The 12500-nt window shown below is 38.7% G+C and overlaps 1 protein-coding gene across 1 annotated transcript in view; it reads right to left on the bottom strand.

Annotated features, from left to right (window-relative positions):
- adgra2 (adhesion G protein-coupled receptor A2) overlaps positions 1-12500 on the bottom strand; it is a 60671-nt gene that overhangs the window by 30336 nt on the left and 17835 nt on the right. Inside the window, exon 2 of the mRNA XM_083554007.1 lies at positions 4000-4071. Within this exon, the coding sequence (XP_083410133.1) occupies positions 4000-4071 (72 nt within the window). The remainder of the gene's footprint in view (positions 1-3999; positions 4072-12500) is intronic.

Here is a 12500-nt window from a genome sequence, read left to right as displayed (position 1 = left end):
TGAGATGAGGAGGCCTGGGGTGTAGTCAGCATTCACATTCTTCCCAAAGATGGGGATTTTTAAGATCTTCCACTCCAAACCATGTGAAGCATATCTTCATAGAGCGGGATTTGTGCACAGGGACATTGTCATGTGGTTTGAGTCTCATAGTTCAAGTGAAGGGAAAATCTAAAAACAGGTGTCCCGATAATTTATTCTATATAGTGTAGCTTAAACTTTCATTCAGCACCTCTATGATTGCATCACATGTTGCGTGCATTGAATCTTTCACAAAAGTAGAAATGCACACACACACACACACAAACACAGACACACACACCTACAAAAACCTACGGAGAGATCAAAGCAAGGCAGGAGGACAAAGAGTGATAAACATCAGCTCTAAAGCACAGACAAAACCAGACGGCCTCTCAAGCCGGTCTATGGAGAACCTTGTGCAACGTATTTAGAAGCTTGAAGCGCCGCCAAAAGAGTCGGCCAGAGATTTCCATAATAGGACGCACAGAGGAGAAACCGAATGGGGGGAAAAAAAAGATGGAGAGAGAAAGAGAGAGTGTGAGTGTGTGAGAGAGAGAGAGAGAGAGAGAGAGAGAGAGAGAGAGAGAGAGAGAGAGATGGTGAAAGAGAGATACAGCGAAAGTGATCCAGGGAGATTCAGAGAGATTTTTCACTTTATTTCTGATCAGCACCATATGTGTGGTAATGATCAATGCTTTGGCAGTGTTACTTATACAAATGTCATGCCAACAACTCTGAAGATGCAAATAAAGAAACATTGCAAGAGAGAGAGAGAGAGAGAGAGAGAGAGAGAGAGAATGAGGGGTGAAAGTCATGAGTCATTGGTCATGTTATTATTAGGTGTACGCAGTAAAGACTGAGTAATAATGGTCCTACTTTCTGCAGTAAGTAAAGACTGCTGTATAAACTGTGTGAAACATAATGATGCTGTCTGTTTCTGCCTCTGTATTAGAATTGAAACCTGAAGTGGGCGTGGCCTAAACACTAATTGAGATGCAGTATGTGCATACATAGCTTAGAAAGAAAGAAAGAAAGAAAGAAAGAAAGAAAGAAAGAAAGAAAGAAAGAAAGAAAGAAAGAAAGAAAGAAAGAAAGAAAGAAAGAAAGTGTTGAGATCTTCATTACAGCTGTTGTTCGTCACATGCCTGCTGTTTGATTATAAAAAATGTTGGCGCCCCAGTAGGATTGGTGAGGCTCAATAATTGTGTGTGTGTGTGTGTGTGTGTGTGTGTGTGTGTGTGTGTGTGTGTGTGTGTGTGTGTGTGTGTGTGTGTGTGTGTGTGTTGCATACGCTGGTTCCACTTTCATTCAGAGTTGTAAATCAGCCTCCACTCAGCCCTCCTGCTGTTTTAACCACTAACCCAGGTATGAAATCTGATTTGTGACCTCGGCTCAGATTTCTTCCTCCTCACCCTCTGCAGCTCCCTGGGGGGGTTGGGTTGGGGCATTTGTCTGCACTTATACAAACAAGCACTATCAGATCCGTTTACCCCAAACAACACCTCCACACGAGGGAGAAAGAGGCCTTGTCTTACATATTAACACACACCCACACACACACACGCACACAACTAATGCTGGCATAATAAGACAAAATATTATAGGAAAATAATTCATAAATTAGAGATAATGTAAAGCAGAGACACAGTTACCCTGAAGTTGTTTATTTTCCAATTACAACACTATATTATTGACTATATAGAATAGTTTTAATTTTCTCATCATTAGAAGACCCAAACCTGTTCCAGCATGGCAATGCCCCTGTGCACAAAGCCATGAAGATATGATTTACATTGGTTGAAGTGGATGATCTCCTGCTATAGAGCTCTGACCTCAACCCTACTGAACACCTTAAGAATTAATCAGAATGCTGACTGCACCCCAGGCATCCTCATCTCGTCTACATCAGTACCTGATTGGGCGATTATGGTCAGGAGTCTGCAAACCTTTGTCTATATGAAATTGTTAGAAAGCAGCCATATTGATAATGACATATCTGATACAAATATTCCATATGAGTAACACTAACATTATAAACACAAATTCTCTCACTAAGTATTTTTAAGGAGACTGCCAAATTGTCAGAACATCTTCAGTAACATAATCTCTTCATGTAAAATCTGTAGGAATTTTTTTTTTTTTTATTAAAACAGAGGTATGCCATGATGGGTCATAAATTAGGCATGAGGAAAGGTGTGAGTTGACTTTTCTCTCTCTCTCTCTCTCCTTTTTCTTTTCTTCTCAGCCTCTCCGGTAGGCATTAATGAGAAAGCAGCACTTAATTAAGACAAGAAAATCTGCTTTTAATTCCAAGCAGCTGCAGCTGACCCTGCCTTGATCATTTAGCTGATTTTTTTGCTGTAATTCATTTCCTGCCTGGCTGAAACTGACACACTCCACCTAACATGAGGTGAATAAACAATTTGTAAATTAGTAAAAGTGGATTTGACCAAAAAGTCAATGGAAAAAAGTGATGTTACTCTGAAGACCATCTGTTATTCATATATAATATACAAAGGAATTTTAAAGCCATTTTTTTCATCACCATGGCTCTGTTTAATTCTTGATTCCGAATTTGGTAAATATGGTTTTTAATTGTCTACAACTGATGCAAGTGTAGTCACAGCTTAAGCTGCACAATGTGTGATTTTGGCCATGATTTGGTCGTCTGAGACAAACTTTGACAATCCTATAATTTGCCTCAATGGTGATATCAGTGGCAGTCATTCTTTATCTGTTACTTTTGTTGGGTTGACTAGCACATCCATGATTGCGATTAATAGTGAATTATATCAAGTTTACGAATGCAAACTGTCATGTCTTACTCTTACAGTCTAAGAGACTGCACTCCAACAGACTGTTTTTTTTAAAGGAAACCAGGTTCAAATAAATTGAATCAATAAAAGACAATAATTTCCAAGCAATGGCTACACCATTCTGAAATCTGAACAAAGACTGAGACTGTACTGCTCAAGGAAATTTCAACTGATGCACTAAGGCATTGTTGATAACCCACACCAAAAAAAGAAAAAAAAAAAGAAAAACAGAACAATAGGTAATGTGTTAATGTTAATGGCCAAAGTCTAAATTTTCAGACTATGATTTTTTAAATGTTAAAATTTTTAATCCTAACAAATGAAATGAAATTACTTTTATTTTATAGCAATTTTAACAATGGACACTATCACAAAACAGCTTTACATGGATATAGCGGTAATAAAAGAAAGTATAAGTTTGTCCTAATGAGCGAGGCAGTGGCGACAGTGTCAAGGAAAAACTCCCTGAGATGCCATGAGAAAGAAACCATAATAGGGAACCAAATACAAAGGGAAACCCATCCTCATTTGGGTGTCACCAAATGTCCTTTAATTACAGTTCATCGTTTTTACGGTGTGCAGTGACTTAAATCTAATCTAATCTTAAATCTGATTCAAATCTGAACCCCTGTGATGGGAAATATATATAGATCTTACAACATAATGTTTCACTCTCAGGAAATAAATAATGATGCAAAGAACCCAAGAGGAACCTTTTTGCTACAGTTGAACTACACAGTCACCAGACTCCTCCTCAGGTTCCCATTCAGATTTTTATTTAAATTAGGTTTTTCAGCTAGTTTAGGGACATGGTTTGTATTGGGATGGTGCCTTATGAACTTTGGACATATCTTGGACTTTAGACTTACGTAGCAACTTATGAACTCTGGGCCCTACTTGGATTTGACTTGAGCAGTACCTTACAAATGTTGGATCTACCCTCAGCTTGGACTGCAAGGTAAAGGGAAATAACATTCCAAAACCAACATTATTACCAACCATGTTAAAAAATAATTCTAAGCCCAGTCTCTGCATGTTGTGGCCTTAAACACATAGGGCTGAGGTCCACTATAAAGATAGAACAGATCAAAGCATGTCCATGAAAAAAAATGTGTATTGAGAATCAGGATGATGATTGAAGACAACAATGACCACAGTTACTTACAATTTGTCCAGCATGTACAGTCCAGCGAAGGAGCCGTTTTTCAGGACTCGGATGCGGTTGTTGCTTAGGTTTCTGTAAAACAGAGCGAAAACACACGACCTTTTTAGCCCTGAAAGTCCGTATTAACGTTCACACAGAAATTGAAAATGAAAAAAATAAATAAAAATGTTGAGGCCAAATCCAAGACAAATATGCCTTTGGAATACAATTGCTCAAACAGGCGTTCTCAAGCACACACCCTCACATAAAAACTTAACATAAGCACCCACACAGTCACACATGGGACCAAGACATACATATCCACATCCAAAAAAAACACAACGATAAAGTAAACACCCTAGCATATTTGAAGTTCATGCATCGAAATTAGTCTCTCTTCATCACACGCTTGTACAAAGGCTTCCTCACATACCGTCGCTGCAAGCCCTAAATGTAGTGTGCATAGCCTAAGATCCATGCCTGTGTATCCAAGAAATGCCAGGGGGGGTAATAAAAACCCAGAAACCTAACCAGACCGGAGACCACCGGCTATGTTAGACGCAACTCATCAGTTTCCACTAGCGTATAAAACAACAAGAAGTGAGTGGAACGGCTTTAATGAACGGAGGCACTCAAGTGCCTGGAGAGTCTTATGAGGCATTTAAGAAGACGTACAGGATATCGGGGACGCCGCATAAATACTCGCGCAGACCTTATTAATGTAATAAGGTCCAAATATTTAAACAAAGGGAAAAAGCGCACGAGCAAAAAGAACAAGCGTGTGCTTGGTCTGGCGTTTCGTAAAAATATGCAGTAGGATAAACAAGAGAGAAATGAGTGAAAAAAATCGAGAGGGGGACAGTAGCCAAACGCGAGTTGGATAAACTCGACAGTGGCGGGCGACGACCGCATCAGCTCCAGTTAATCGAGCAAGCTGCATCCAATTAATCCACCCAGGCGAACAGAAAAAAAAAACGGCGGGGTGAAGGAAAATGATTGGAGGGAAGGAATTATCGCCATGGATACATTTTTACATCAAAAGGAAGTCTTCGTCCACATCGGGCGTGTGGTGCGGCTATTCGCCGTGACAATTACACCTCTCAGCAGTGACTAATGGCCTTGAGAGTGGGAACAGGGGTTATCAGGGGTGAAAGAGAGACAGAGAGGGGGGCTAGAGGATATCTACAGATAGACAGTGAGAGACTCTTTGTCACCCTCTTACACACACTGGAGCTATAAGTATCTGTCACATTTGCCACTCGGAAAGTGGCTTTAATAGTGTGTGTTTTTCTATGTCTAAGGTGACAGCCTTTAAAAATGCCCCCCCAACACCCCCTTTCCACAGAGCCTTTTTACCCCATGGGAGCTTAATTGGCTTTAAATGCTGTTCTTGGGACAAAAGTGTGTTTCCAATCCACATGGCGGAATGCAGTGGCAGCATGTTAAAACACAGAAGTGTACTGTGTGTGTGTGTGTTTTCCTGTCAGTATATCGCTTGTTAAAAGTTATGGGAGGAAAAAAAAATACCCTGTTCCTCAAGCATAATCAAGACATTAGCTATTAGTGGCCTGTTCTGGTTCAGCACGTGATGTACGACAAATCTCGTCACACACCGTCAGGCATGGTTCGTCCCATAGGATATTATATTTAATAATTGGAATTTACATTTAAATAAAATGTCAAAAGTCAAATATCCAAGTTCTCCCATAACCTTTTGTTCTTTTAATACAACGCTGTTGAATTGTTGAATCTGATTGGTCAGAAGTTGAATCATTCAAGGCTAATAACTTTTGATATATTGATATAGGGATGTTTAATAGTATAGAAATTAGTCTCCAGTATTCAGCATTATGTAACAGCCTACAGGTTTCATGAGGACAAAGAACTTTGTGCATTCCAGTTTCTCACCAACATGACAGGCTTCTTTTCAAGAGAAAGAAGAAGACAAAATGTATGCTTACAGCTGTTATAACATAAGTGAGAATAGAAAGCATCTGTTCTTGCCGACATTCCAGACCATATAGAATTCACAAAAAATTTATGACAAAAAATTTCATACTACAATTCATAGGTCTTTTATGACAATACAGTTATATCCGATGTAGTGAACATATATAGCGATTAAGAGGTCACTGGGTTTCTGTAACAAAAACTGAACCCTACAATACAACCGTGACACAAATTGGGTCTTCAAAAAATAATTCAGAGAGGAAATTGTTTTTAAAAAAGTTTAACCCAAAATGTCCTGTCATCTTTACTACTACAACATTACTAGCACACTAGGAAGCTAGTTAGCTAGAAAAGCCAGCTAATTAGCAAGCTCATTTTACCAAGGACAAAATTGGTGTGTTTGATAAGTGTTTGCAAATTGTACACCATCAAACAATGTCACTGCAGTTAATGCTAATGCACATAATATATATACATCAGTGGATGGCGGTCAGTACCAGCAAAGCCTTCTCTGCAGGCCTAAACACTATCAGAAGGACTGACCGACATTTACAACATAAATTCTAATATTTGTTCCATGAAATTGTATTAATTTATTCCCAACAGTTTATTTTCTTCATTTCGTAGGGTTTCTCTTGGTTGCGCTGCTTCCAGTACGTGTATGTCGATGTTAGATTTTTTTGTCCAATCAGATTTCGGCTTCTATGTGCTGCCATGTCAATCTAATCTGCCCAGGGCCTTCAAAGTCAATACTGCTGGCTCTTTGGCCATAGAGAATATTAGCAACGGGTCTTTTTTTAACCAATCAGATTTCATATTGGCCACACAGGGCAGTTAGCTGGCCTAGAATAGCGTCAGCATTTTTCCATCCTCTGATTGGTTGGTCATGAGGGGGTTCGACTGGCAAAACCTCTCTGTAGCGCTCTGCACACATTAATAGATCTGTTAGACTTTTTTACGCCTATGGAGAAATTTATTTGGTCTCGGACATACTTAAAAATAATTTTTTTAAAAAAGCTAGACATCATGAGGAGGTCGGCCGACCCCGAAGCTAGCTAGCTTGTCTCAGCCCGGGAAAGGGTTTGTTCACTACTTCCAGACCAGTGAATACGAGCGGTACCACTGGCTTACAGTCTCTGAGGAGCGGTGCAAATTATGAATCTGCATCTCTGGTGAGTAGGTCGTATTTTATTAAATTTTTTAATGTTTTAGACATATTTTGATTCTGAACTGCTCCAGATGATGTAGGTGCACAGTTGTGGTTGTAGTGTAGAGGTTTGGAGTCTTAACTGGGTTTCTTGCTTTAGTAAAATGGTATTTACCCTCCATATGTTAAATTCCTCTCTCTCTGTAATGCACCCGTTGTTATATTGTGTTTTTGTGTTGATGGTTTCTATAATTGCGACGTGATGGTGGTATTAAGAGGTGTATTAAGGCGGGTACGTCCCCACTGAAGGCCCTGGTACCAAATGCACGGCCCGCCACTGATATACGGTGTAGCTAACGTAGTGAGAGAATCCACACAGCATAGTTAACTGGATATAAGAGTATTGAAGTGGAAAAGAATTGAAGGAAAATTCTGTGTCTGAATGTGTATACGTTCTTTTTCGAACGTCTGTTTGACAGCAGCAGTCAAATCTGATCAAAGTGAGAAGTCCTAATACAGCCGTTTAATAGGGTCAAACCCAATTAGTGCTGAGACTAACAAAAGCGCTTTCTGACAACAGTCTGGCCACTAAATTAATTACAGCCTCCCATCCTACCCACACACGCTATGGTTTATGAGTCATCTCCTTTTTAGCGAAATTTGCTAACAGTTCTTTGAAGCACAGATTTCCATAGAGGCTGCTTAAGTCCTGTAGTGAGTTAACCGGTAAGATGAGCATCAGCAACTGGCAGACAAAATTTGCAAAAAAGAGCTAAATCTAATTGAGAGAAAGCCTTTTTAATGGTGCCATTGCCCAATCTGGAAATTCTTTCATTGCAAAATGGCTAACTCTCGAAAAACAAATCTAGTTCCTTGACCAACATGCTGTTAATAGAGTGTCAGAAGCTGTGAAAACACTTAGGCCATGTCCAAACTAATACGTTTTTGTTTAAAAACGGATATTTTTCTTTGCGCTTTGGCCTTCCTTCCTTACCGAGAGGGCGTTTTCAGTCAGCGAAAACATAGCTTTTTGAAAACGCTCTCCAAAGTGGATACATTTGAAAACAGTTTTTGGGACACAGTGTGGATTTCGAAAATGATGACGCATTTTTAGTCGTTGCTGAGACATTTCATGGAGCTGGAAAGTAAATAAACATCAGACGGAAATGGCACAGGTCCAGATTAGGGTAGACGTAGCCTTAGTTTTTCTCACACACATGAATTTCATTGGGATTTGATTAAAAATGAAAAAATGAAATAACTGCTGCACTTGTATATGGTTCCCATAGGTGGTGTGCCAATGGGAGCATTTTTGCAACTATTGAAGCTAACATTTCCTTGGAGCAGTCACATGATTAGCATTTTTACACCATTTTCATTTATAGCATTTGGTAGACGCCCTTATCCAGAGTGATTTACAAAGGAGCAGTTGTAATTAAGGGCATTGTTCAAGTGCCCAGCAGAGTGGTAGCAAAGTGGTGCTGGCATTTAAACTCCTGATCTTCATGAGTCCAAATGCATTGGTAGATTCCTATTGATCAGGAACTGTGTATGTGGTTATGTTTGGTATGGTAAGGAAATGGACAGACAGACAGTATGAAGGAAAGACCATGAGAGATCACTGGCAAAGAAATAAACTGCCTAATTGATTCCAGAGCTGCTAGAAGTACAGACAGTGATATGTCACTGGTGAGCAAAAATAACAAAAAAAACCCTATTATTTAGAAAGTGAATGTCTGTACACACACGTGTAACTGCTTTGTGCACTATGAGCTCATAGACCGTAACGAAAGACGAGCGATGAACCTATGTCAGGACATGCATTAATAACCGTGGGACTCGCAACTAGTCCATTTTCAAAAAGACTAACACAGAGAATAAATTGCAGCTCTGGGGAGATGTGCATGAAGCATGCTACTCCGTTCTCCTTCCGAGAACCGCGTAATGACAGGAGGGACATTCAGCAGCGTTTGCTATCAAACAGAATAAACAGCCACACACAAACATTACAGACCCTCACACACACACGCACACACAGCTTCTTGAAGAAGGCCCATCTGTAAACAGTACGAAAATAGGCGCTGCACCCGTTCAGGCCAAACAGGAAGCAGACAAAATGAGCTGTTTATACGCAGCCCAGCTGCCTGGGGTCGAGGGTCAACCTGGGAGCACTTCCTGCAGCAAAGCATGATGGACAGGCATAGAGAGGAAGAACAGGTGGAAGGCAGAATTGGAGGAAGAGAACTGAGGAGTGGAGGAAGGGACGAAGGCATGGGGCAGGTCACCGTAAAGGATGCAGAGACAACAACACACACACACACACACACACACACATATACACACAGACACACAGCACATTTTTGCAAAACATCTAAACTTTCATGGCTTTTTTGAAGCCATAAAATGTTTAATATTTGATTCTAGATTTGATTTCAGCTCTTTGGGGTGAATCCAAATTTTATATGCCTCAGTTATTTTATGTCCTTGAGTAGCGGAAAGGCCGACTTAAGACACAGTGGTGTAAAGTATTTGAGTAAATGTACTTTATTCCAAGTTATTTTTGACTACTTTCTAGTTTTACTGAGTATCAAAGATAAAAGCAACTTTTACTCTCTGCCCAACTACATTTATGATTCAATAGATGTAATTTTTACCTCACTATATTTGCATAGACAATAACTGTTACCAATTACATTATGCACCTCTGTTGAAGATGTCATTAACACTCCCCGACTCACATCTTTTTTTTGAGAACCAGCTTTTGTTGAAATTTAAAAATATTGCCGTTACATGAGACTGAGCAGTGCATCAAATAACAATCAGCTCTAAATATTTGTTCTTAATTTATCTAAAATAATTTACTCCAATTTTTTTTTTTTTTTATTTGTTCATTGAATACTGATGGCACTTTGTGACATGATACTGTAATTCTATTTAAAAGTTGAAGATAACTTTTTAAAAGAATCCTTCATTACATTGTCTTATTATTATTTTTTTGACCCTCTTGTTTGACCTTTGTTTCATTCCCGTTGAAGATGCTGTTGTGTTGATGGTAAACGTAGCGTTGATGTGTACAACTTGATTTGTATTTTAGGAAATAAAACCTCACAAGTCTACTGTTTTGGGCTTTTCAATAATCATGTGACTTGGTGTTGAGAAGTAGCGCATCTTTAAGCCTACATTCAATATGAGTCAAATACTCAAGTACTGTTTAAATCATATACTCCAATACTTTTACTCAAGTCATATTAGAATTGGTGATTTTTAACTTGGATTAAGTTTTGCAAAAAGGTATCTATACTTTTACTCAAGTATAATTTTTAGGTAGTTTTTACACCTCTGTCACGATGTGAGGTTTGGACAGGTTTTTGCTTAGCTTGCACAATTTGAGTAGCCATCAGCGACAACAAAGCCATGACACAAAAAGAGTTTTACCTCAGGGATATACTGCTTTTCTGCAATGCTTGGGACACTCACCTTAGTTGTTTTTACAAAAATGGCATAATTTAGTCTTTTACCCTTAACCTATTTTTTTATTTTTAGTCATCTAATAGCCGGTTGGTTTGTTTAGGAAAAAAATAAAAAGTTGAATGTTTGTATTTGTGGAAAGTTATTATAAGTGGCTGGTCTATAAAAGAAAGCCTTTATTAGTGTGTGGTCGGAGTCAGAGCTCTCGATATGTGATTATTATGTGAAATATGTCAGCTGCATAAGCCACCAGAACTTACTTACCCACTAAACCAGCAACTGCTTTAGTCTCTCAGTCTAGCTGCACATTAACTGCCAGCTCTGATGCCTGTCTGCGCTTGTGTACCGATGGCACTGTGCCCTGTTCAGCTCCACCCTGCCTAAGCTTTCCTCTGTCCACTGGTGGTTCAGCTCAATTTGTCTCCTCTGACCACAGTGCCTGAAGTGGAGGATGCTCACACTGACTTCACCCTGGCATGGTTACCAAACGGAGAAAGGACTGGAAACTATGTGCCGAGGAAATGGAAACTTGGTAGCTTAAAGAGGCGAAAACATCTAAAAGCATTTCTAAGATGCAGTACTATATGGATACAGCACTATGAATAATATCTCGTGAGTAAAACCAGGCATTGTAGCATCAAATAAAACCTTATATTGTATGTTTTTATGGCACATCCGTACACTACGTAGGCTTTATAGAATTGGCCGATTTGAACGAGTCTGCGCAACCCGATACTACTTTTGCCCCAGAGGTAAAACTAAAGGGCAAGTGCTTGGGCCCCGCGGTCAAACAGTCCCAGAGGCAAATGGATATCAAGCAGAGAATGTTGTCTGCGAACGAGCTTTTTTTGTGTCGCTAATGATTAAAAACTATATTGAAGTATGGTCTGTAATTTGTTTGAATTTACTTTTGTAAATAACTTAAAAGTTATTTTTATCCCAAAAACTATTCTGATACAGTGGCAATAAAATAAATATTTTATTTCTACATATATTTAAGATTTTATTTCTCTCTCTCTCTCTCTCTCTCTCTCTCTCTCTCTCTCTCTCTCTCTCTTACACACACACACACACACACACACACACACACACATTTATATAAATATATATATAAATCCATACACAGTACAATATTCAATCGAATATTTTACCATAAAAACCACTCAAAAGAAAATACAATGAAAAATAATAACACAATAAAATAATAATATTTTACTCTTGTTACATTACTTATTCCTATACTTATTTCAACCTCATATTTATCACATCTACCTCATATTTATTGCACCTTAGATCTTTTATGTTTTAATGTGTACTCATTATTTATGTCTAATGTTTACTCTTGATGGTTTATAGTCTATGCACCTTGGGCCCCTAGTAATGACATTTTCGTTCTTCTGTATACTGTGATTGTGGATAAATGACAATTAAAATTTAGTTTAACAAAAGTGTGAAGGTAAACAAAAATTCAGTAAAAAGTTCAAACATTCAATTGTAAAGAATTCAACAAAATAGAAATAGATATAAAATTCAACAAATTCAATCACATAATAATACGAATTGAAAAACAAGGTTTTAAAGGGTTGTAAGAAAAGTCAGGTTTAATGGTGCCTGTTGCAATTATGACACCCACTGCACATTCATTACGGGCTTAGCAGAGTCGGAGTATATGTGGTAAAAATGAAACCCAATGGGCCACGCTCTATATTCCTTACACCATATAAGTCTAAACCCAGTTCCTTCAGTTTATAAGAACAGCCTAAACAAACCCCTGCATGTTATAATGCAACTCTTTATGTTCCAAACAGCCTCTGTAATTTATCATGAAACCTTTAAAATGATCATATACATCGGTCGGGCTTCCCATGAGACTCTCTGAGGCCCTCATTTTCTCCCAGACAGTCGCTGAAGCCTGATTATCCAAAATAGTTTTTTTTTCCGAAGTTAAAGATAATTA

The sequence above is a fragment of the Silurus aristotelis genome (assembly GCF_946808225.1).
Source record: "Silurus aristotelis genome assembly, chromosome: 11".
In the NCBI taxonomy this organism is placed as follows: domain Eukaryota; kingdom Metazoa; phylum Chordata; class Actinopteri; order Siluriformes; family Siluridae; genus Silurus; species Silurus aristotelis.
Note: the sequence above shows the minus strand (reverse complement) of the source record. Positions and strands in the feature narration are given on the sequence as shown.